We start from the raw sequence: 23,442 nt of genomic DNA on the forward strand, positions 1-23,442 counted from the left end.
AAATCCTTATATTTGGGAATCTGGAGGACCTATCAGTCAGCAAAGTTCGAAAAAAGATGAAAATCGGAAGTCCGCTAAAGGTTCTTGGCTCCACAGTGCAGCACAGAGTTCTACACAAACTTCCAGCCTTAGGATTTATCTGTCCAGTGGATACATTTTATATATGATGGCAATGTGCCTGTTAGAGCCTGCAAATGATCACTTTTCCAAATGCTAACTGCTGTTAGCTCCCATTAGCCTGTGTGGCTGATGACATTTCCTGTCCCTTAAGTTTCATTTTACTTTACTTTTACTTTTTACTTGACCTTTAAAAACATATTTTAACACCAACAGTCTCACATGATGTAGTCACTATTTATACATCCACTGAGGGTTTCACTAAACTGTACAAACTGAGAGTCCGTCCTCTTAAAACTTAAAAAGCAAAACACTGCAAGCTTTGCTACATGTCGATGATGTTTAGGTGATTTCACATCTAAACCATCCCTCCTATCTCATTAAACCGACACTTTTCTTGGGCACTTCTAGGCATTTTTCAGCCATACTCCCAACAGTTTGCAGCCTACTCCTGCCATGTTTCTTCTCTGCCAGTCTTGGCATAATATGAACCACTTCCTGTGAATAGCAGGCGACACAAGACGTGCACAATTTGCATCATGCAAACTCATTTGGCAATGACTGTAACAGACATTAATTTACATGCTAAAGTTACGCACTGCAGCTTCAAATATGGAATGGAAATGCCTGTCTCTTTTCCACATGCAGGAAATACTTTCTGGTCTGTGGAATTAAGAAATTGTAGACAATCCTTGGGGTTCCATGGGAAGCATGTTAAATGACAACCTGTATTCTGGTTCAATGACTGCCAAAATGTAAATAAATCACATGGTGCATGACGGTGGGGGACTTAGGAATGGGACTTTTGGTATTTCTGAGCACCAAAAAGGGGATTCAGTCTATGGAAGGGAGACTGCATCTTTGTGATTGGCAGAAAGACGGAGACAGAAAAAACACTTGTGGATTCAGGGACCACACTGGAAACTAGGGCTGCAACTAACGATTATTTTAATGACCGAAACCCCCAAATGAAAATAAAACGATGACTTCCTCAAATGTTATGTTCAAATAGTCTATTATCAAAATAGTTTGTGAGCATTTAATAATTGCACGATCAGCAATTAGTCAAAAAAATTATAATAATTGCAGTCCAAGTGGGAACTGGGGGAAAGGAAAATCAATGTGGACAGAAACCCATCACTCTCCTGCTAAAGCAGTCACAAGCATTAAATGTAAGATAAATAAAGTGAAATATAGGAGGCAGGCAGATACAGTTGTAAAGCAAAACCCATTGAAGCTGCTCCAAGCCACAGAAAGCATACATTCACGACGCATAGCAACAGCGAAGGCGAGGGATGGTGGACAGATTTGGAAACATGGGAAACAGATGATGCAAACGATGAGTGAGTGAGTGGAGTGGGAGGGAAGGGATGAAAGAATAATGCCGCAATTTGCCCTCTTCAAGCAGCCACAGTGATCACATGATCACATGCACACAAGAGCATGTGCGGAGTTCACTGTATGGGGGGGTGGTGGTGGTTGGCTCTGGGGATGAAACCCATCACTAACACAAGGATTAGTTCACACGTGCACACTGTCTTTTAATCTGGTCCACTGACACTGGTTGACTGACAAGGGGGGGGGGGGGTGGAAACCAAGAGACAAATAGATGGAGTTAACGAAAGGGATGACTATAAAAAAAGGGCTGGGGGGGGTTAGAGATTATGAACTGATGGATGAGACCAAGTTTGGACATGCAGTACAACAATCGTATCTCGTCAAACGAACCATGACGAATATGCACTACCGTTCGAATGTTTGGGGTCACCTATACAATTTTTGCTGTGTTTTCAATTAGAACTCACACACGCTTGAGCTGTGCTAACATCATTGCACGAGGGTTTTCAGGGGTTTTCTAATCATCCAATAGCCTTCTAACGCGATTAGCAAACACAATGTACCATTAGAACACTGGAGAGATGGTTGCTGGAAATGGGCCTCTATACACCTATGTACATATTCCATTAAAAACCAGACGTTTGCAGCTAGAATAGTCGTTTACCACATTAACAATGTATACAGTGTATTCATTTAATGTTCTATTCATTGAAAAAAGTGCTTTTCCTTCAAAAATAAGGCTATCGCATCAGCTCTGCTGTCCAGTCCAGTCCTCTCTCCTAATCTGCATCGACAGACAGATCGCTTGCTTTAAACAAAAGCATCAATGATAGTGGATTCTGCTTCTTGGCCTTTAACAGAGGACTTCTGATGGCTGCTTTAATATTCCTCAGAAGGATGGACCCACTCTGCTGCCAAACTGGAGGGGGCAACATTGTGCGACCTCATCCACTTCAGATGTGTTGCGCTAAACGGCGCCTAATCCAATTGACATCAAAATAATTTGGAACAAGGACGAACAAACTAACTAACCTTTCGTCCACATTTATCTTGTTAAGAGACTTAGCCCAGTTGGCATGTGGGTTGTTTGACTCGGATAAGTTGGTAACACACAGATGACATGACAATCAGCGTATGCTTCAAACAACGTTTGCTTTGGGGATGAGTAAGAGTGCGAGTTGCTGATGCAGGAGTCAGGCGCGGGGGCTTCTCCTTCTGTTTCTGCATCTCTTTCCTGCTATTGGAGGAAAAACCAACCACTGTGATTGGTCAAACAGCAGTGGTGTTTCCCCGTTTTCCCCAGCTGTACAGCTAAAAATAGAAGACCTAGTCAGATTTAGTCTAATTAAGTCTATCGTGTGTCTTCAACAAGCAACCTATTTATACCCCTCTATCTTCATCTCTCCCGTTTCCCTCTCCTTTAACTACAGATTAAGTTCGCTCACCTGCCAGCATGACAAGCTACTCCAGTAAGGAGGAAGGAAAACAGAAGCATTTCTGCCTGGAACAGGTTGTAACTGTGGACAAGTGGACAACAAGATTGACACACTGTTGTGAAAAGGACTGGCTGAACAACATGTTGTGCGGGAGGAACCAAAGCATTCGTAGCACAGCCTGAACATACTGTACCGTACAGTCCCTGATTAATGTGAACAATCGACGAGCACATTGATTTCAGCGAAAGTGTTCTCATTTCAGTCAGTCGGAAACCAAAACAACATTCGAGTCAGAGAGCTCAGGCCTAAAACCTGCTGACTAAGCCCACATGCCTGTCCAGCCTTATCCCGTTTGGTTACAGTGTCCCTCCACAGAATGCTGTACAGATGCACTTTTGCAGGATAAGGGCAAAACAGGAAGACGCCAAGATAATAATGAGTCAAGGGTCATAAGAGCGAGATGAGATGTGAGACTTCACACGGGGGCCTTCTTAACCCCCGTCTTGAGAACACGTGTGGGAATAGATCCTAAAGGTTTGTGAAGTTAAACAAAAGCGACGTCCGACTCTACAGTCTCCCAAGTATTTGACAGCAAGCCAATAGGACTGCCAGGATTTATCTAGAACATCAGTTCTCACCGTAAGCACCTTTAACGAAAATGTTCCAAGCTATGTATAATGTTTACAGTATTTTAACGATGTAAAATGCCATCATCATCATCACCAAGAACCTGTGTGATAGGAGCTACGTCAAGATCTAATCGCTATCCAATCACAGCCACGCCCCTTACGTCACCTCCCACTCTGTGCACTGCCATATCAACAACAACAACGTTTGAGACACGTGAAGTAAAGAATTCCTATTTACTTTTTGAAGCAGGGGGAAAAGTCTTTGACAAGTGGAAAATTGACGACAGCACGGGAGACTGCGCCGTTCTGTCTCCGCTGTCACGTTAGCTCGTTAGACGCGACCACCTCCTGAAGTGGTCTGGCAGATCGGATAACAAGCAAGGACGGCTTGTTATCTGATCTATCTGGGTGTATTTACACCTGTATTTACAAATGGTCAGGATCGCAATCCGATCACAGAAAACGCATTTAATGCCAGATGTACAGGGGAAGAAGCTTGGCTGTTAGGGACTGCCATCAGATGGCCTGGAGGGGGCAACTGTTGTGGCGGCAGTAGTGGTGGTGGTGGTGGGGGCATGCCCCAGCACGTGTGCCTGCTCTCGCTGTGCTCACCAGACCAAAGATCAAGTCCCTTAAGCTGCTTTTCTGAGCCAAGAAAAGCTTTCAAGTCATCACGTTGATCAGAACAAATGGTTCCAGTTATACACCCTGCAGCAGAGCCTGAGAATAGGCTGCACTTACTCGGCAGACAACGGAAAGCCTGGTGAAGCAGTTTGGCTTTCTTGAGGGAGCCTCGTCTCGGGCCACAGAAAATGTAGCCCAGGTTTATTCATGTTTGACTGTGCATACAACCCCGAGGCTGGGGACAACGGTAGAGAGGTTATAGCCCAGTGGTTCAAAAGAATAGAAAATCGTACCATTTTGAAAACACTTAATTAAGTACATGTTGTGAGAAGTCCTGGCTGAAACCAGCCCTGTAGCTGCAATAGTTACATTTAGTTATATATGGATATTTATCACATAACAATTCTCTCAAATCTGACCATACAGTAAATCCTGATGTACTCCTGGCAGCGAGAAAAAAAAGTACAAACACCTACACCACCACACAGTTGGTCGCAAATGAGGTGTGACCATCTTAATTTACCATTTCATACACCACTATGCCAAAATAAATCCCCAAAGAACAAAGCGCATGGATGCTCCTTACCAGCCACACAAGGACAACAGAATCCTGGCTCTAATGGGCAAGAGAGAACCTTTTTAACATTCCACAGGCAGACACTGAAAGGAACACTGTTCTCTGCCCATAAAGAGTCAAAAAGAAAAGCTAATATTCCTCCCACTATCCATGAGTATTATAAACAATAAAAAAATGAATAGTTACAGTGGAGTAGGAAGGTAAATAATTGACCATGTTTGTGGATTTGCTGTAGTAAGTAAAAGCTTGCTGTATTGATTACCCATAAACAAAGCCATCATCCAAAATGGGAAGAAAAAAGAACAGCCATGAAACTAAGCCATGAAGTAATTTAGTCAAAAAAACAACATCGTCTACATTGGAAAAACAAAGCAAACCAACAACTAAGTTTGTTATCAAGATGTTTAAAAGAAAGAAAGACTAATGGGGAGAAGGCCGTGAGATCAAAGCACTGAAATGCTCGTGTGGGCAAACAAGCTTTTAACTGTTACACCCCACTAAGGTAGTGTAATTTAGTGGTAACATGTGGAATGGCAAAAGGGTCATTAGGAAGTACATGATCAAAGAGGGAGAGCCTCTTCATTATCTGGCCATAATGCACAATGTGAGCATCTACAATGGGAGACTTTTCCTCTCCCCCTTTTTTGCCCCTTTTATCCGCATCCTGTGGCGTCTGCTGTCACGCAGAGCCTCCTCGTCACAGAGGTTATCAAGACCTGTAGTAGCCGTGCAAGGCAAATCGTCTCGCCGTCGGCAGATATACAGGGCTGATAAGTGGGTCTAAAAAAACATTCAGACTAGACCATAAAGGGGCTGGCTCCCCTTTACAAGACTTGGAAGTCTAGTGAGATGGAACGACTGCTGTTGCTGCTGCTGCTGTTGTAGAATCCTAGTATAAGCCTGACACACTTGGGTGAACAACTATGCCTAATACATAGAGCTTACAGTGGGGCATGTGGTTAAAGGGGAAGGGAATTGGATTAACTGCTGGTAAAGGGTGGGGGGGGGGGGGGGGGGGTTATAAATGATTCTGACTTTGAATGTCCATCTAAAAAGATGAATTACCATTTTGCTTCTTCCTTTGCTAGTGGAAATTCAGATCAAATTAGTTTTTGTACAATTTATCGACACCGTGCTCACTTTGTCAATCTGAAATCGAAGACGACAGCGAGGTGAAAAAGGCAGGCTGTCAGTACGTGGATCAGATACAGTGCAGTGTGGTACAGGAGAGCCGATGCTGATCCGCTGCAGTTCACTCAAAGTCCGCACAGCTGCACGGATCAGCTGGGTGGAGCAAGGAGATGCAAGTTTCAGGGGATGTTGTACACATGACACGAATGAAAACTAATGCTGTCGAAATCCACAAAATGAATGGGTAAATCACCTTGGTGGTCTCCTTTTTTCTGGTAATATGGGTTTTATGATGCATTGAGGTCCATTACACAGCGTAATTGAATTATCTATCTAATGGTTCATAACGCTGCAGCGAGCATATTTCACTGCCAAGCCACGATCATCATGATCGGGCAACACTAATTCCTTCTGTTCTGCATCTACAGACTTTACTCTCGTCAGCACTGATTGGCAATATAATAAAAACAGTCACCATTTTTTTTTTCAAACAAAATCTTATATTAATTTAAAAACAATGCAGACGGGGCCCACGGTTGATGTAGTGGTTAGCGATCTTGGGTTCGAGTCACGGTTGGAACAAGGGCCTTACTGCAAGGAGTTTGCACGTTCTCCAAAAACATGCAATATAGGGATTAGGTAAATTGGTCACTCTAAATTGACTGTAGGCATGAGAGTGAATGGTTGTTTGTCTCTATATGTGGCCCTGCGATGGACTGGTGAGCTGTCCAGGGTGTACCCCGCCTATCGCCCTATGTCAGCCGAGATAGGCACAGCACCCCCCACGACCCTCCGATGGAGGATAGAGCTGTAGATAATGGATGGGTGGACAAATGTGCGGACATTTGCAAGGTAAAATAGGCAATGCCTTGTCCTTATAATGGAGATGGGGTGCTTTCTTACGGACCATTTTGTTTTCATTTTCAGTCGTGACATCCTGCTACACGTTGAATCAAACAGGGTTGGATATAAGAAATCCACAGCACTGCCCATAGTTCACTATGATTGGTCGATCACTGTTTCTCTAGGGTGGAGATTAGGCGTACAAGCAAATTATGTGAAAAAACGTCATAGTACAGCAATAGATAGAATGTGTCCTATAGAGGATACTATAATCTCTCTACTTTGGCAGATCATTAACGCGCTCTAGTCCTTCTCGATCAGATATCCCCCATCCCCACCATAGACACACAAATGTTCGACTGCAAAAATGAGGAAGAAATGTGTCAAAAACAGCCTTCACACTGTGTTGCAGGAACAAACAACTGTTCTGGCACCTTTTATTGAAATGCATTTGTGTGGGTGGGACTCTGGGGAAAGATAAAGCAAGCCCCGGATGGGTGCCGCAATCTGCCGAGGACAGTCAGTCGACCAGCTGGTCTTGTGGGGCATCACATAGAGTATATGCACCAAAATGACACATCAACTCTTGTCTATATTTAACTCTCTGGATGCCTCTCCTTCCAATGTTCTCATCCTTTTAGCAGAGGCTGCCAGGGAGAATGGTGAGGAAAAACAGGCCGAGGTGATATGTAATTACACTGAATAGATCCATCCTCCCACATCCTTTCATTGTACCCACACCCTCTGAGATAATGAAATGGAGGGCAAGCTTTTTTGTTTACCATAAATCCTGTATGTCTAGCCACTCTTATTTATGGTGTCGAAGACAACCCTTTACAGCTAGACTCTAGGTCACTGAACATGAACACCAGCTAGCAACCTATGTCTGTGGTGGCCTCAATCTGATAGGGGCTTCAAATGGACCAGTGTTCACTCTCTTGAGAGGCTGATATGGAAAACCATCATAACATGAGGTCTCACTGAATACCCCACATCTCTTTCACTAGATACTTTTTCGAATGCAGAGTACGTACTGTGCATGCTTTCAAGACACTGAAGGGATATTTTATGCAGATATAGGGCTAACCTGGTATTTAAACATAGCAGTTGCAGAACACAAAAAAGTGCAAAGAGTGTCTAGAAGTTGAGGGAACAGAGTTAAAAAAAAAAGAGAAGGGGGAATTGTTAATCCATCCCTTATTTTATTTTCAGGACCTGTTGAACAGGAAGCACTAATTCGCAGAAGGGCAAAAATCTTGTTGAGCAAAACAAAACGGACATAATTGACTGATTCACATATCAGGGCTGTGCTCTATGATTTAAAAGGTCAAGGATTTGGAAAAGTTAATGCCAACTTACCTATTTTTCTCTAGTTCATTGTGTGTGGACCTACAAAGACAGAAAACAGAGGTTATCAGAGGGGGAAAAGGGGACAAACAGAGATTCTAATGCTCAACATACATGCACTCTGGGTAAATAAGGTGTAATTTTATATGAGGAAGACTAATGGGGGCAGAGATAACACAGTGAATGAGCTTGTCCAGATTGATTTGTTAACTTATTAATTAATCCCAAGTGAGACCTAGAGCGGTGGACCCTGCACGCTAACAAAATGTGACAGCCAGGCATGCACTGTGGCATTATACAGCCTCTTCTTCAATAATGCACAGCACAACTCTGCGAGTGTGGGTTCGTGTGCACGTGCCTGGATGCGTGCGTGTGACATTGCAGCCACTTATGCACACTAAAGTTTTCGCACACGTATACACACACACACACACACACACACACACATCTCCTCTGCATGCAGCACCCAGGGTTCAGCGCTCTGTTAATAATGTAAAGAGAATCAGCTGGTCCCTTAGTGAGTCTTTGTGTGGCAACATACTGAAGGGAGACAAGCCCTGCCTCTAAGAGTTAAATGGCTGTGTTCCCATCCACACAAACTGCACTCCACCTCACCTCGGCGGTACAGGCTGTGTGTACGTGTGCGAGTGTGTGTACTTTTTTTAACCTTTTCTAGCATAAACACTGTCCTTGTCGGGACCTGCAGTCCAAATGCGGGCCAAAACTCAGTCCTTATTATGCAAAACTTGGCTTAAGCATATAGGATAGGGATAAGCATTGAGTGCTGAAAATAAGACTTTGTTTTGGCTCTCCAAATGAATGGAGGTCAAAGCAGTGTTTGAGCGTCGATGTGGCTGCATCCGTACCGCATTTTCATTTGATAACAGTGTTCTCAGATAAAGACAAGCGTGTGCTGTGTGTTAGAATTAGGTTCAGGTTAAGATAAAGTTAAGGTTAGGAATTTAGTTGAGATGATTAAGGTATGAGGGCTAGGGACCTCCGCCTCAAATCATAAAAAAGTTGCATGTGTGTGTTGTTGTCCTGTACACACAATTTCCCTATATTGTGGGTTAGCAATGCTATACAAGCATACTTCACACATCAGCTCAGCAGCCATCTTGTTGATATTGGTGTAGGAAATATGAAGTAAACAGGAGAGAAGACAGTGGCAGGAAATGGGTAAAAATGGCTACAGTTTGTCTGGAACAGTGGTTCAGACTGTAAAACTGGCACCTCAGAGGAAATTACATTTTCTAGTTTAATTATTCACACCAGTAAAAACACCACATGTCCCAATTAGAATACCTTACTCTTCGTCTTGCTTGGGTATTCAAGACTTCACGTCGAGTCAAATGTGGCAGTATATTTGATTCAACTTGACATGTTCTAGGGCCGCGTTGAGTAGCTGCTATCACAGCAAAACACAGGGATCACACTGGCCATTTCCACACGATCTGCAAGAGCTTAAGTGCTCACATGCCTGTTCCTGACAGCTTTCAACTTACATATTCTAAACACCACGTAACAGTCATGCAAGGCTGTGCCCTGCATCATATCAGCCACATACATATGAAATAAAGATCACAAAAAAAGTGGACATATAGGTTAACTTCTTGATTGGGAAAATGCAGGCTTCACATGAACATAAACAGCATTTAGTTTCCAATAGCAGTCTATCCCTGAATGGCTGTAACTGACTGTGAGCCAGTCGTTTGTTCACAGAAGATGACTACTTTGGAGTGCCTTATTTGCGTCATCAGCCGTCACCCTGCATGAAGATTGTGTTGCTTGGTAACCAATAAACCAATATGTAATATTTTCCAAACTTGGGAGCATTTCACCACAATGTGACACAGTTTGGTGTAGAGTAGAGTTGTCTTTTCACATGATTATTACTCATGCTACTGTAAGACTCCACACATACACTACATCGTAGTATGACCTCTTGTTTTAAGACATCTATCCAAGTCAGCTTCCTTTCCCATATGCTTTTTATCAACACAAACCTGTCTCCTTTCCTCCTCAATCAGATATTCAAGCGTCTGTACTGCAATAACAAGGCAATACAGATTATAAACTGGCTCAAGGCCGCACACACAACGGCAGCATTTTTCCCTATGTATCCACGCGTGTGTCCGTGCATACACATACACACACAGTGGGTCAATGAGATAAAGCAACCCTGCTATAAACAGTAGACAAGAGAGGACAGAGTCAGATAAGCTCATCACTTTAAGCCTCAACACGCCACAGAGAAGCAAGCTAAAGCAGGAGGAGGCTCGTGCCAGGAAGAAACCGAGCATTTAACCAAAAAATGTAAACAATAAAAACAAACGTGTTATGAACACTTATTTATTATGACCTCTACAAGCTCAGATGAACACTAACTGTAATATGACATCGTCATTTATCAATAGTAGAAAGTCCCATCATCCATTTTTGTCGTTATGAACACCTAATCCAAAGATGATTCTCCAGCTTCAGGGCGATGCATTTACTTCTTTGGACAGCGTAATCTGACAATGTGAGTTGGCGATAATGGATTGCAGCTTGGGCTAATTAGCATGATTTCTCACCAATGCTGGCAAACAATGAAAAGGACTGTTGAATTAATTTTTTTCTTCTTTTTTTTTTTTAAAAGTACACTCTGTGGTGAGATACACATCAAACACGGAACTCCAAATAAGGCTGTTTGTTTGGTTTGAAGCGTGTGCAGCGCCAATGGGAATGAAATAGGCAGCACCATAATATGAGGCTGTTAAATGGTGTTAGATGCTAAATGGTGTTTTCTCACTGAGTAAATTGTGAATGCTTCTCTGGGGGGGGAAGCAGAGTTTTTTTCCTCCTGCATTTTCTTGTGAATTTAATTCTTCATTAAAAGGAGAAAATTCATGGAAAAACACCATTGGTTGATACTTTCTAATACAGTTTCCCCGTGTAGGAACCAACTAAAGAAAGCATTACAAATATGGCATTAGACCTACAGTGTATCTGACTGTTGCTATGCAGAACTAGGCAGCATTCTGCACTTATGATGAGTAATGCGCAGTTCCTGTTTGTGGCCTGATTTTGCATTAATATTAAAAGGCTCAGAAAGAGAGGGAGAGTGGAGACTACTTTTGATGTATAGCTGCCAATGAACAGATGAATGTAAGCAGCCTAGCACTAAGAGAAAACACAATGCCAGTGGGTCTTAACTTGAGGGAATCGCCACGCTTCTCTGACTACTAAATGCGAGTTCCTGTCATCAGTGAATGCAGTGCCCTCAAGGGCTTTAATCTGTGTGCTACATGATAGAGGACACTACAGAATAGTTATCGCAACACATGTTCCACAATCAGCTTTGAACCGTTACATGCACAGCATGTATCAAAGCTCGTCTCGAGCAAATCACTGCTCTAGTCCAAACTGCATTGTGCGTCCTGAAAAAGCCTCCACGTAGTCACCTTTGGATGTCTGCAAACAACACTGTCCATAAATAGCAGCTTTTCTTCTTCAGGGTATGACGAAACTACCATCCCTCTCCCACAGTGTAGAATACGCAAACGCATCCAAAAAAAATAAACGTGAACAACAACAAATTCTTAAAAGCCCGTCACTATTAATTGTGGTAATGCATTTTTCGTTTACTTGATCAGGGACGAGTGGAAAACAACATAAACGGTGACTTTTTTTCATTTCCGGGCAGTCACTTTCACCACGGTCCCTAACCTTAGCCACTGCAGTCCGTTTGACAATCAGCTGATGAAAAGCAAGTAGCGCCACAAACACCCCCATCCCCCGTTGTATGTGCACACAATGGTTGTGAATGCCCCAGACTTTCAATTCAGATGTATATATCTATACGTTATTGTAAAGTGTTTTTTTTACAGCTCTCCTAACATGTACCTAAATATAACGCCGACAACAAACACACATTTAACACAGCCGTGCACGACAGAGAGCAGTGTCTTACCTGTTGTGGTTACTGCTGAACTTCTTATTGCGGAATTTCCTTTGCCTCTGGTAGTTTGTGTCCTGATTTGAAGGAAATGTGGAAGCGTATCCATGTTCGCACTCTGTTGAAGAAAACGTGTTGTTATCAGACAGCAGTCGTGGACGAGTTCACATTTGAAACTACTTCGAAGATTTCCTATTTTTTTGAGCAGTCAGTGAAGGAGACATGAAGGGTGTTTACTGTCTATTTCATTCAACGTTCGCATAGATAATTACCTCGGTCTCTCCTCTCAATATATTCGGCAGCTTCGAGTAACCGTTGGATATTAATCAGCTGAATGGCCGTCATTCTTTCCTGAGGCTAACCACCGCGGTGAACGTTAGCTTACTTGCTCCCCTCGGGGCTTAACGTCAGCTCTGCAAAGGGCAGCGACGACGGGAAGCTTTTGCAAAAAGGGAAGACAGTGCATCAGTTATTGCTGAACTGAAGTGTATTTTAAAATATATATATAAATATATATATATGTGTTTTCTCGTTCAGTCTCTTCGCTGGCTCAACAGCAGCCTTTGTCGAAAGCAGTGGGGGGAGATCCAGTATTTCACAGCTAGCAAGCGACTGTCAATCCATGCCAGGTTCTTTTTTTTGTAAGAAAAGCGTTAAAACGATTGTATCAAAGTATTAAAAGTTGCCATAAAACGCGATATTGATATTTCTTCTTACAAAAAATGGTTAAAAACGATACAAAACTTCCCCCGAGGGAGCGCAGAGTCAGCGAAGTGACTGCCGCCGCTCGTTTCCTCTGCTCTCCTGTTTGTTTACCTAGCTGCACAGCTGAGAGGCGTGCACCGAGCGGAGGAGAGGCCGGCCCGGCCGCGGTGCATTGTGGGAAATCGAGTCTTTCTGTGCGCGTGTGAACTGATGTCTGATATATAAAAGGTAATAACTACTCAGTTTACATTACCAACAACAGCAAATAAAAGATTTTCTGAAAGAATATTACGACAATAAAATATAATCATGCATGCAAAGTCAGTGTGCAATCAGAATGCATTATTGTTTTTAGTTAATCAGAAACAGGATGAAGGGACACACATCCACAAAAAAGGGCTCTAAAAAAGGGACCAAAATAATCAAACTTTATTATTTACTTATGTACTGCAATGTATGCAAACTATTGTCGAAAAAAATGTTTATTAAGTGACTGATATATTCTACTTCTCTGTGGTTTATAACTTCCCCTCACGGGCATTCACGCCGCTCTCCTCTGACATCCTACTAATCCCATGATTCACCGGGACCTTGAGGGTGTTCTCGTCAGCCGAAGCCAGGCCCAGCAACACGTGACGTCACACAGGAGCGGGCGTCTGATTGGCGGACGCCTTTGACAGGCGTGGGGGGTTGAGCTCGCCGCTGGCCAACGGCAGCGCAGCTTTGCGCCATGTGGAAACCAGTGCGGCACACCCACAAATAGTAGGAAGCAAACAATCGAGAACGAGAAGGAGGAAAAAGCAGAAGAGCAGCAGAGGAACCTGCAAAACTCCCACGTTACATCATGATAGATGATATATCTCAGGGGACGCGTGTGCACGATGCACGAAAAGGTGCACGCGGAAGCGATTGTTGGAAAAAAAACAGCATAGTTTATGCTGATTATGCAGATTATATAGTATAATCTACTAAGGATTATAAATATGTTGCACTTCTTAAAATAATAATATGATATTTAAGACGATGCAAATCTGAATATACTTGCATTTAAAAGACACCATGCCATCTGCACGCAACCCTGTATCCAGTCGCTTAATTCCTTTAAAATCCCCCCTTTTTTTTAGAGTCGGATGTACATTTGATATATAATGGATCGACTGATCGGTCAGCTGTGATCAGGTGGTGTTTTGGCCTTTAAAGTTTGCTATATATTTTTTTTCTCCCCCATTGAGTCTGCAGAGGCACAATGACATCATCCTTTAACTGAGTTTGAGGGCGCTGCAATGTGGTCAGATATATCACACACACACACACACACACACACACACACCTCATCATTATGTCATATTGCTTTATCTATGCTGCTGAGGGAAATGACTGATCCCGAGTTAAGAGTTGTGCAAACGCAAAGCGCTGCAAACCGTGAAAGCGATGCAGGAATAAAAATGAAAAACAAGCACGTTTGAAGACTACTTTGGAAAAAAAAAAAAAAAAAACAGCGAGTAAATGACTGATATTAGTCTGGTGCTCACAGCAGACAGTGGTGCTTAGTTGAGTGAACTCAGCCTTTTGTTGTCTCAGACTGTTGACAATGAAGTCTTGTTTTTTTTGGCCCCCCCTTTGAAATTTAGATGCAAATAAAAATAAACGGGGAGGGTGGGGAGGATATCAAACGCAGCACAAATAATAAACTCACTTCCGTCCTTCCTCTCGGCGCTCTCAAGGAACCGAGCAGCCTCCAGCAGAACTTGAACATTTGTCAGAAAAGTGTTGATCTGCTCCATGTGGGAGTCTTCGGAGTTGAAGACGTCATTGAAGGGACAACTAGACATCTCCAAATCCTGCCGGTCCAAGAGAGACGCCTCGGAATCGAAGAAGAACTCCTCGCTCTTCAAACTTCTCCTCTGCGTCTCACTTTTGGCCATTTTTCTCTTCTCTCTCCCTCTCGGTTTGCGTGTTTTGTGTCCTGAGCGCAGTAAACAGTGTGTGCTTGCAGCTGCACCAGTGAACGCTGCTCTTGTCAGATGGCTCCTCTTTTCCTTTTTTCTCTTTTGTGAATGCGGGGTGTTTAATGTGGCCAATGTCAGTGGATGCTGGTGCATGGGAAAAAAAAGAGAGCCCGGCCCCCCTCTGTCTGAGGAGTCCGCATGGTCCCTGTGCCCGCCTGGCACAGGTTCCTTCATTAAAAGGATCAGATATCATCAGAGGTGGAAAGAGTACTGACATATTCTACTCAAGTACTTTGTTACTTTTTAACAAGGTTGGGGTTCTTTCTTGTGCTGTGCAAAAAACATGAATTGATTAAAGGCAAACCTTTACAAACTAAAGCGCTGACAAAATAAAACATGTAAACACATCATTTATCAGTCAACATGGGTCAAAGGTCACAAATGTCACTGACTCAGGGATCTTAATTAGTGGCAAATTCACCTGTCCTCACCCGTCCTCATCGTTCACCTGTACTCAGCGTTCACCCGTCCTCATGGTCCATCCGTACTCGTCGATCACCTGTACTCATCGTCCATTTGTCCTCATCGTTCACCTGTACTCATCGTCCATTTGCCCTCATCGTTCACCCGTACTCAGCGTTCACCCGTCCTCATGGTCCATCCGTACTCGTCGATCACCTGTACTCATCGTCCATTTGTCCTCATCGTTCACCTGTACTCATCGTCCATTTGTCCTCATCGTTCACCTGTACTCATCGTCCATTTGTCCTCATCGTTCACCTGTACTCATCGTCCATTTGTCCTCATCGTTCACCCATACTCAGCGTTCATTTGTCCTCATCGTTCACCCGTACTCATCGTTCACCTGTACTCATCGTCCATTTGTCCTCATCGTTCACCCGTCCTCATCGTCCATTTGTCCACATCGTCCATTTGTCGTCCATTTGTCCTCATCGTTCAGCCGTCCTCATCGTTCACCCGCACTCATCGTTTACATGTCCTCATAGTTCACCTGTCCTCATCGTTCACCCGTCCTCATCGTCCATTTGTCCTCATCGTTCACCCGCACTCAGCGTTCACCCTCCCTCGTCGTTCACCCGTCCTCGTCGTCCACCTGTACTCGTCGTTCACCCGTACTCAGCGTTCATTTGTCCTCATCGTTCACCCGTACTCATCGTTCACCTGTACTCATCGTCCATTTGTCCTCATCGTTCACCTGTACTCATCGTCCATTTGTCCTCATCGTTCACCCGTACTCAGCGTTCATTTGTCCTCATCGTTCACCTGTACTCATCGTCCATTTGTCCTCATCGTTCACCCGTACTCAGCGTTCATTTGTCCTCATCGTTCACCCGTACTCATCGTCCATTTGTCCTCATCGTTCACCTGTACTCATCGTCCATTTGTCCTCATCGTTCACCCGTACTCAGCGTTCATTTGTCCTCATCGTTCACCCGTACTCATCGTCCATTTGTCTTCATCGTTCACCTGTACTCATCGTCCATTTGTCCTCATCGTTCACCCGTACTCAGCGTTCATTTGTCCTCATCGTTCACCCGTACTCATCGTCCATTTGTCTTCATCGTTCACCTGTACTCATCGTCCATTTGTCCTCATCGTTCACCCGTACTCAGCGTTCATTTGTCCTCATCGTTCACCCGTACTCATCGTTCACCCGTACTCATCGTTCACCTGTACTCATCGTTCACCTGTACTCATCGTCCATTTGTCCTCATCGTTCACCCGTACTCATCGTTCACCTGTACTCAGCGTTCATTTGTCCTCATCGTTCACCCGTACTCATCGTCCATTTGTCCTCATCGTTCACCCGTACTCAGCGTTCATTTGTCCTCATCGTTCACCCGTACTCATCGTCCACTTGTCCTCATCGTTCACCTGTACTCATCGTCCATTTGTCCTCATCGTTCACCCGTACTCATCGTTCACCTGTACTCATCGTCCATTTGTCCTCGTCGTTCACCCGTCCTTCACGTCGTTTTTTTTACCCAGTAACAGATTAAAATGTAGCAAAGTACAGTACTTTAAAAAAAACATACTTAAGTCAAAGCAAAATTACAAATCTAATTATTTTAAGAAGTACACACAAAAAAAAGTAAGTACACAAAAAAACCTATTCAATTACAGTAACAAATAGGAATAAAAAATGGGAATAATGTATGACTCGGGTGAACATGCACATTTTCTTCTTCATCTGCTCCATTTTTGGCAGCAGTGTGAATTCCGGCTTCATTTCGGTTATCCATGAATGTTTTTTTTTTTATTTAATTACACCTCTGTTCTCTTCTTTTCCCCGTCTCAGCCAGTAAGTTTGTGTTTCTTGACATTTGTTCTATGTAGCTGCATAGAGCTTAAACAGAGGTCACCCAATGACGCGTGATGGAGGTGGAGCTGGTTTTATACATCAACATTACTTTATAACTACACAATTTATAGGGCATGTAGTAACCCTGACTTCCTTCACTTTTATTAGTAAGCACAATGCATCACATTAGAGCAGGAAGAGGAAGCAGTCTCCTGGCAGTAAATGTTGTAGCAGTGGTAAAGATGTTACCAGCAGTTACAATAGCGCCAGTAATAGCCAATGCTGCTTTTATACTAAAGTATACCTTAAAGAAGCCAAGCAGTGTAAAAATCTACACGAGAAAGTAATTTCTCCAGCCAAAGAATCCTGTCGAAAGCAGCAAATGCAATGTTTCTACAAAATTTCCAAAATTTGAAGTAGCAGCAGCAGCGGTTGTGATCGTTGCGTCCGTTCCATAGTTTTATATTCCACTGTGTGTAGAATAATGCTGTAGTGTCTACACACCCTCTGGTGTGTGTCAGGACTGGAGAGATAAGTCCCTCGCCTTGATCGTGTGCCATTCTCAGCAGACCTTTAGCCGAGCTGTTTTTAAACCCACGACGGAGTCCATTTTGAACCCGAACATGTCGAGGCAGAGGCCTGTATTCAGGCTCCGAGCCCCCCCCCCCCCTCCCTCCTCCTGCCACTTCAAAGAGCCAACAGTAGCACAGATCGTTTGATGTAAAGTTCACAGAGACAGAAACTTTCAAGTCCAACGCACAGGGGAATCTCTGAAGGTCCCTCCCGCCCCCTGCTCCACCTCTCCACCCCCTGTAACGGGGTAGCTGCAGAGGAAGGAAACACATATCAGAGTGACCCTGCTTATAGAGTTTCAAAGCTGCTACCGCCAGCAGATTGGGAAAATAGGTGGATTTTGAAAAGTACTCTGCCACATCCTCTTAAGGATTTTAGGCCGACTTCCCCATTTAGAGTCACCGGGTGCAATTTTATGGCCTGTTTATGGGCTTCAGTTGTGTCCTGCAGTGACCGGTTTCAGAGCAACAGTCAGTGCATTTACATGACGCGAGAAAAAAAATGTAATCCTTATATCAGACCAACTAAAAAAAACTTTTGAAATACATGTTAACATATTCCTGCAAATTAAATTCCTCAAAGTTGAACTAACACCCTCATAATGCAGTTTCAGGCAAATTACTACTGCGTGTAAATGATCATTCAAACCCAAACTAGCCTCAGTTTTCCACCCTCGGGGAAGACGCCGCTACACAGAAGGAGAAAAAGTCAGAAAACGGTCGTTTGTCTCTCTAAATGGCCCTGCCATGGACTGGCGAACTGTCCTGGGTGTACCCCGCCTATCACCCTATGTCCGCTGAGATAGGACATATCATACTATTTTATTCTGGTACCCCAAGGGAAGGGTATCGAAAAATGAAATGGTTGGGGCCGGTTATTTTGGTTCCATTCCTACTGGAAGTACAAACAATTATGTATCGTACTGAACCAAACCCATGTGATGTTTGCTGTGTCCGCCGCTGTTGTGTGCGCACTTTATCTTCCAAAAAAACTTTGATAACAAGGTGAACAACCTCATTTGAAAACCCCTGTTTGAGCCTTGTAAACACATAAATGTGATGAGGGTCCTGTGTTGTAATATTTGCTTAAAGTGATCCGTTTGTGCTTCTGCTGCTTGGAAAATTGAACATTTCTCAACTCAACTGCCACAAGCAAAGCAATGGACCCACAATGCAATTCTGCGATGCTTGAAGCCGTTCCTTTCTAAGGGACTGAGGCTTTTCAGTTAATGCCTCCACCACATATGTATGCGTGTCGGCCATAAGACGAATAAACTGAAATGGGGGCTCATCCGACACCTATAGCACCTATTTCCACTGGCTTGACTCGACTCGGCACGGTTAAGTTGCATTTCCACTAGCATAGTACCTGCTCTGGCCAGGTTCCAAGAGACATCCGACACAAGAATCAAGCCGAACAGTGCTGAACTCTAGACCACATTGAGTAGTTACTATAGTGGAAAACCGACCTAAACCGTGCCGTGCCGAGGCGAGGCGAGCTGGGAACATAGTGGAAAAGGGCTACGAGTGTAGCAGAGGCGAACACACTCAATTCAGTAAGATTCCCCTTTAGCATTTGAATACTCTACACTAGTTACATGGTGTGACTTTTTGCACAGAAACATACAACATTTAAGCTAATCAGCCTGGTCATAACATTTACATCTTCATGAAACGGGTCACACGCCACAGCTGGACTGGTCAGGTCATGCACTGCAGAGCGGGAGAAATAGGAATGCTGTGCATCAGGAGGGAGTCATGTGTCCCAACCCCGGCAACTGTGGCCACAGTGTAAAGGTAAAGATTTAAGAGAGACTATATAGCCCAGGGGGTTTGGATGTCCTACAGACACATTGTTATTAGCCTCCCCCTACACAGACAAGTCAAATCATCCTTCAACACACAATCCTTCTAGTTGAAGGCAGCCCCATGCTCTTTTAATTAGAAGGCAACACCCATGTCAGAACAAGGAGCCAAGCTTACTCATAAAGCCGCAGCTCAGCCTCCACAGGAGAGACAGTGACAGAGGTCAAATGTTTTTTTTTTAGCATGAATAGCTTGTTTTTTTTTAAGCCTAAGGGGAAAACCACAACAACCACCGACTTCCCTGTAAGTTATAAGCAGGTAAGCAGTTACATGGAAAAATATGCTAAATAATATAGCGGAGGACAACAAGTGTTTCCCATTAACTGTAAAGCACTGTATAATATGCTAAATCAACTTTTTAAAGTTCTATTCTTGGCTCCACAGTGCAGCACAGAGTTTTTTTTTTTCAGAGGATTTATATGTCCAGTGGATACATATTATATATGATGACAATGTGCCCGTTAGAGCCTGCAAATGATCACTTTTCCAAATGCTAACTGCTGTTAGCTCCCAGTAGCCTCTGTGGCTGATGTCATTTCCTGTCCCTTAAGTTTCGTTTTACTTTTTTTAAGGTGGACCTAAAGAGATACTACTAAACCGAGCATTCTGAACAGGGCTGTTTTGGCAGGGTGATTGAACTGCTGTGGTGCTTCATCCTTGAGGTATTTTGACCAAATCATGTCACAGACATGTTCATTAGGACACCAGGGAACTGGGTTAACTTGGAGAAATAGGGTATAATATGATATTCATATCTTTGAAAGTTCTTTGTCATTCGGGTCATTATATCTGTAAGAATGGAGGGTTCCTACACCTTGGTTGACATCAAATTCATGGACTTTTCAAGGACTTTCCAGGACCAATTCCCTCAAATTCAAGGACCGAATGTGCCGACACAGTTTAAGATGGGGGGGCAGCTTTGCTGGGCACCCATGGTGTCCATATTGATTTGCAGCACGCTCTGCATCGGGCCAAGTGATTGTCCTTGGGATCTTGGTCAAGACGGTGTCTGTAATTTTCTTTGGTGAGCCAGAAATTTTGGAATTTGCAGCTCCCAGGCATCACATAGTCGGCTCTCTTTTGTCTAACAACGGCGGAGAGAGACAGTGGACAAAATAGCGCTAGTAGGTAAGACTTGACGTTTGTCCTGTGTAGGCCTAGTCTACATAGTAGACAGTAGAATAAATATCAACTAAACTTCTTTCTTGCACAAAATTCAAACACTTTTTCAAAAGCATTCAAGGGCCATGAAAATGTTTTTTTTTTTCAAATTGACAAACTCTGAAGGGTTTCAAGGACCTGTGGGAACCCTGACTCGCAGTCAAACATCTTCACCTAAACTCAAGCAAGTCCAGTTAACTATATCTAGACTCTGGTCTCTGGACTTTTGCATCATTCCAGAGTCAACAACGTCCAATTGGTCTCTGTAGACTTGGATTACCCAGCAAAGCGAATTTCAAATCTTCTGAAGGCGATAACGTAGGGATGCATCGACACAATAAAAAGGCTCAGCCTATAATGGGGGCCTCTCTCGTCAGAAAACTCACTGACATTTTCGGAAAATGTCACCGATTTACATCATTCTCGGAGGACCACTTCAGCTCTTCAGTGTTCATGGGTAATTAGGCAACATCCAACATGCGCACCACCCCTGCACAGGGCCAGGAGTGGGTGGGAAATGATGGGAACAAAATATGATATAAAAGACAGTTTCTAATAAATAGTTGATGCAACATTATTGAATATCTTCGCAGTAAACGCAAACACCCTCCCAGGGTGAAACCTTTGTACTGGCAACTGGGCAAAGAGACTGAAGAGTAGCTGTTCATACGGCTGACCTTTTTACAGCCTTGGATTACTGTGTTTAGATTTGCGAAAGACCAGAAGCATCGCTCTGCTTCCAATTCTCCCAGGTGGCCTCTTGACCTCGGATTAAACTTGCTCCACAAGGTAAATAAATACAGTATGCGCGTCAAATTAAGGACATTGTTAGTATTTATTCCTAAAGTGTGATTGTGGATCATGCGAGTGCCAGCTGAAGGGTTAAGCGCGCATCCTAAATCAACCTCTGTTGTGTTGTGTCCTGTGGTGCGCTTTAACTAGGCCACTGAGTGAGACCCTCATCCTTAACCTTTGTGTCTCTCTCTTCTCATCAGCCACAATAGGTATTTGTTCTCCATGGGAGGTCAGGCCTGATCACACAAACACTGAATGCCACGTCCCGCCTGCTGTTTTTCTTTCGTCCGCAGATCAATTACTGTAATTGTTGGTTTACATGTGAACTGGCCATGGTTGTGCACACACACAGATCTGCAAATCCCGGGGGGTCGAATTGACACAGCAACGCGACAAATAGCTACAGCTGTTTTTCAGTTGATTCCTATTTACAATGCAAACTAATGTCAAGCAAGCACAGGTGTCCAACTGCTGCCCGCTTAAGACACCGTCCATCAGGGTATGCTGGTTTGAGGGGAAATTGCTGAGGTGACAAAGCATGTTTTCGAGGAAGCGTCTTCCACTGACCTCATGTTGACACCACTACTGTCAGTGTGCTTATTTTCCCAAAGGACCGGAGCTGTGCGGCTCTCTGCTTTGTCAGGGCTTTCTAACCAAGATACTAATCTGTCTTCCATCAAGATTGCACTCAGGCTTTTCTTTTGTTTGGCTTAAACTGCGCGGCCACTATAGGGAAAGGCTTCCTGGTTATTATCTCCATTCCAGGATATTCTCAGCCCTTCCTCGTGATACAGTATCAAAACATCACATTATACAGCTGCACCCTGCCCTCTTCCTCAAATCGGCGCTGCCGATTTGCCCGCTCAATCTTCATTTTCACTCTCCCCGGTGCATATTTTTCATCTTTTTTGCAAAGTTGCACTTCAGTGTCATGGTGTGGGAACCCAAAATTCTCACAGTATTAACTCGCTCATAAACAAGATGATGAAATGACACATTGGGGGGGGGGGGGGGGGGGTGAAACATAAACCAGTTAGACGACAGACTGGTGTCGCCCCTCCCCAGGCGATTGGCCTTTGGCTTTTGGTGACCATTGTTTGCCTCTTTTCCCAGGCACTGACATCTTGTGACAATGGCCACGGTGTGAAAGAGGAAAGCAAGAGCATACATAGAAAAATCCATACAGATAAACACATACGTGGACATTTGCGGACACCGGGAAACAAACAAACGAACTGAGGCGCGTACCGAAGTGAAACAATGGGCACAAGCTGACAAAGGCATGCGAGTCAAAAAAACATTTTTAACAAATGAGAAAACAATCAAAATCTCCACGGAAATCAAAGCAAAAGCTAAAACAAAAATCGGAAAATAATAGCACAAACTGTCTCTTTCTCACACACACACACATACACACACACATACACACTGCCCAGGGCATGGGAGGGGCGAGACACCAGAGTGACTGAGGGAGACACACACATTTACACACAGGGGAACATGGGAGAGGATAACAAAATAATGTACACAAACACTAAGTCAGATATGTAAATACTTATTAAGAGATTAAAGGCTCATGCAAAATCAACATGCAAATATACAGACATAAGCTAAGGCCCGGTAACAGGGGAAAGTTGAACACATACACTTAGAAATGTCCTTATTTTTGAAGGAAAACAACTTTTTTTTTCAATTAATATAATATTGAATTAATCATAAATACACTCTATACATTGTTAATGTGGTAAACGACTATTCTAGTTGCAAACGTCTGGTTTTTAATGGGATATGTACATAGGTGTATAGAGGCCCATTTCCAGCAACCATCTCTCCAGTGTTCTAATGGTACATTGTGTTTGCTAATCGCGTTAAGCTCGGTTTAAAGTCGCCGTAGTGTGCGGGCGATGCGCTCAAAATGATGCCGATGATAAGCGCGCAAGCTCCAAAAGGTGGCGCTCTGAATTTTTCTAACTTTGTCGGCTACAGCAAAGTTAGTAGCTTTGCCGAAAATGAAGACTTTCCATTGAAACTCTTCATTTTCAATGGAAGACTGGCCGAGTAGGTCCGCTTGTAGACGCATTTGTATGGC

At 43.6% G+C, this 23,442-nt stretch overlaps 1 protein-coding gene across 2 annotated transcripts in view; it reads right to left on the reverse strand.

Annotated features, from left to right (window-relative positions):
- The window catches only part of mxi1 (max interactor 1, dimerization protein), a gene marked incomplete at its 5' end in the record, with an annotated part of 29,929 nt that extends 15,317 nt beyond the window's left edge, over nt 1–14,612 (reverse strand). Inside the window, 3 exons of one of the 2 annotated variants that reach the window (XM_083906014.1) lie at nt 8,055–8,084; nt 11,998–12,100; nt 14,384–14,612. In XM_083906014.1, the coding sequence (XP_083762140.1) occupies nt 8,055–8,084; nt 11,998–12,100; nt 14,384–14,612 (362 nt within the window). Of the gene's footprint in view, nt 1–8,054; nt 8,085–11,997; nt 12,101–12,254; nt 12,328–14,383 lie in introns of those variants that run through there. The other variant, XM_083906015.1, reaches the window with a different exon arrangement.
- Between the last annotated feature and the right edge of the window lie 8,830 nt (nt 14,613–23,442).

Source organism: Microchirus variegatus (genome assembly GCF_963457635.1).
Source record: "Microchirus variegatus genome assembly, chromosome: 19".
Classification (NCBI taxonomy): Eukaryota; Metazoa; Chordata; class Actinopteri; order Pleuronectiformes; family Soleidae; genus Microchirus; species Microchirus variegatus.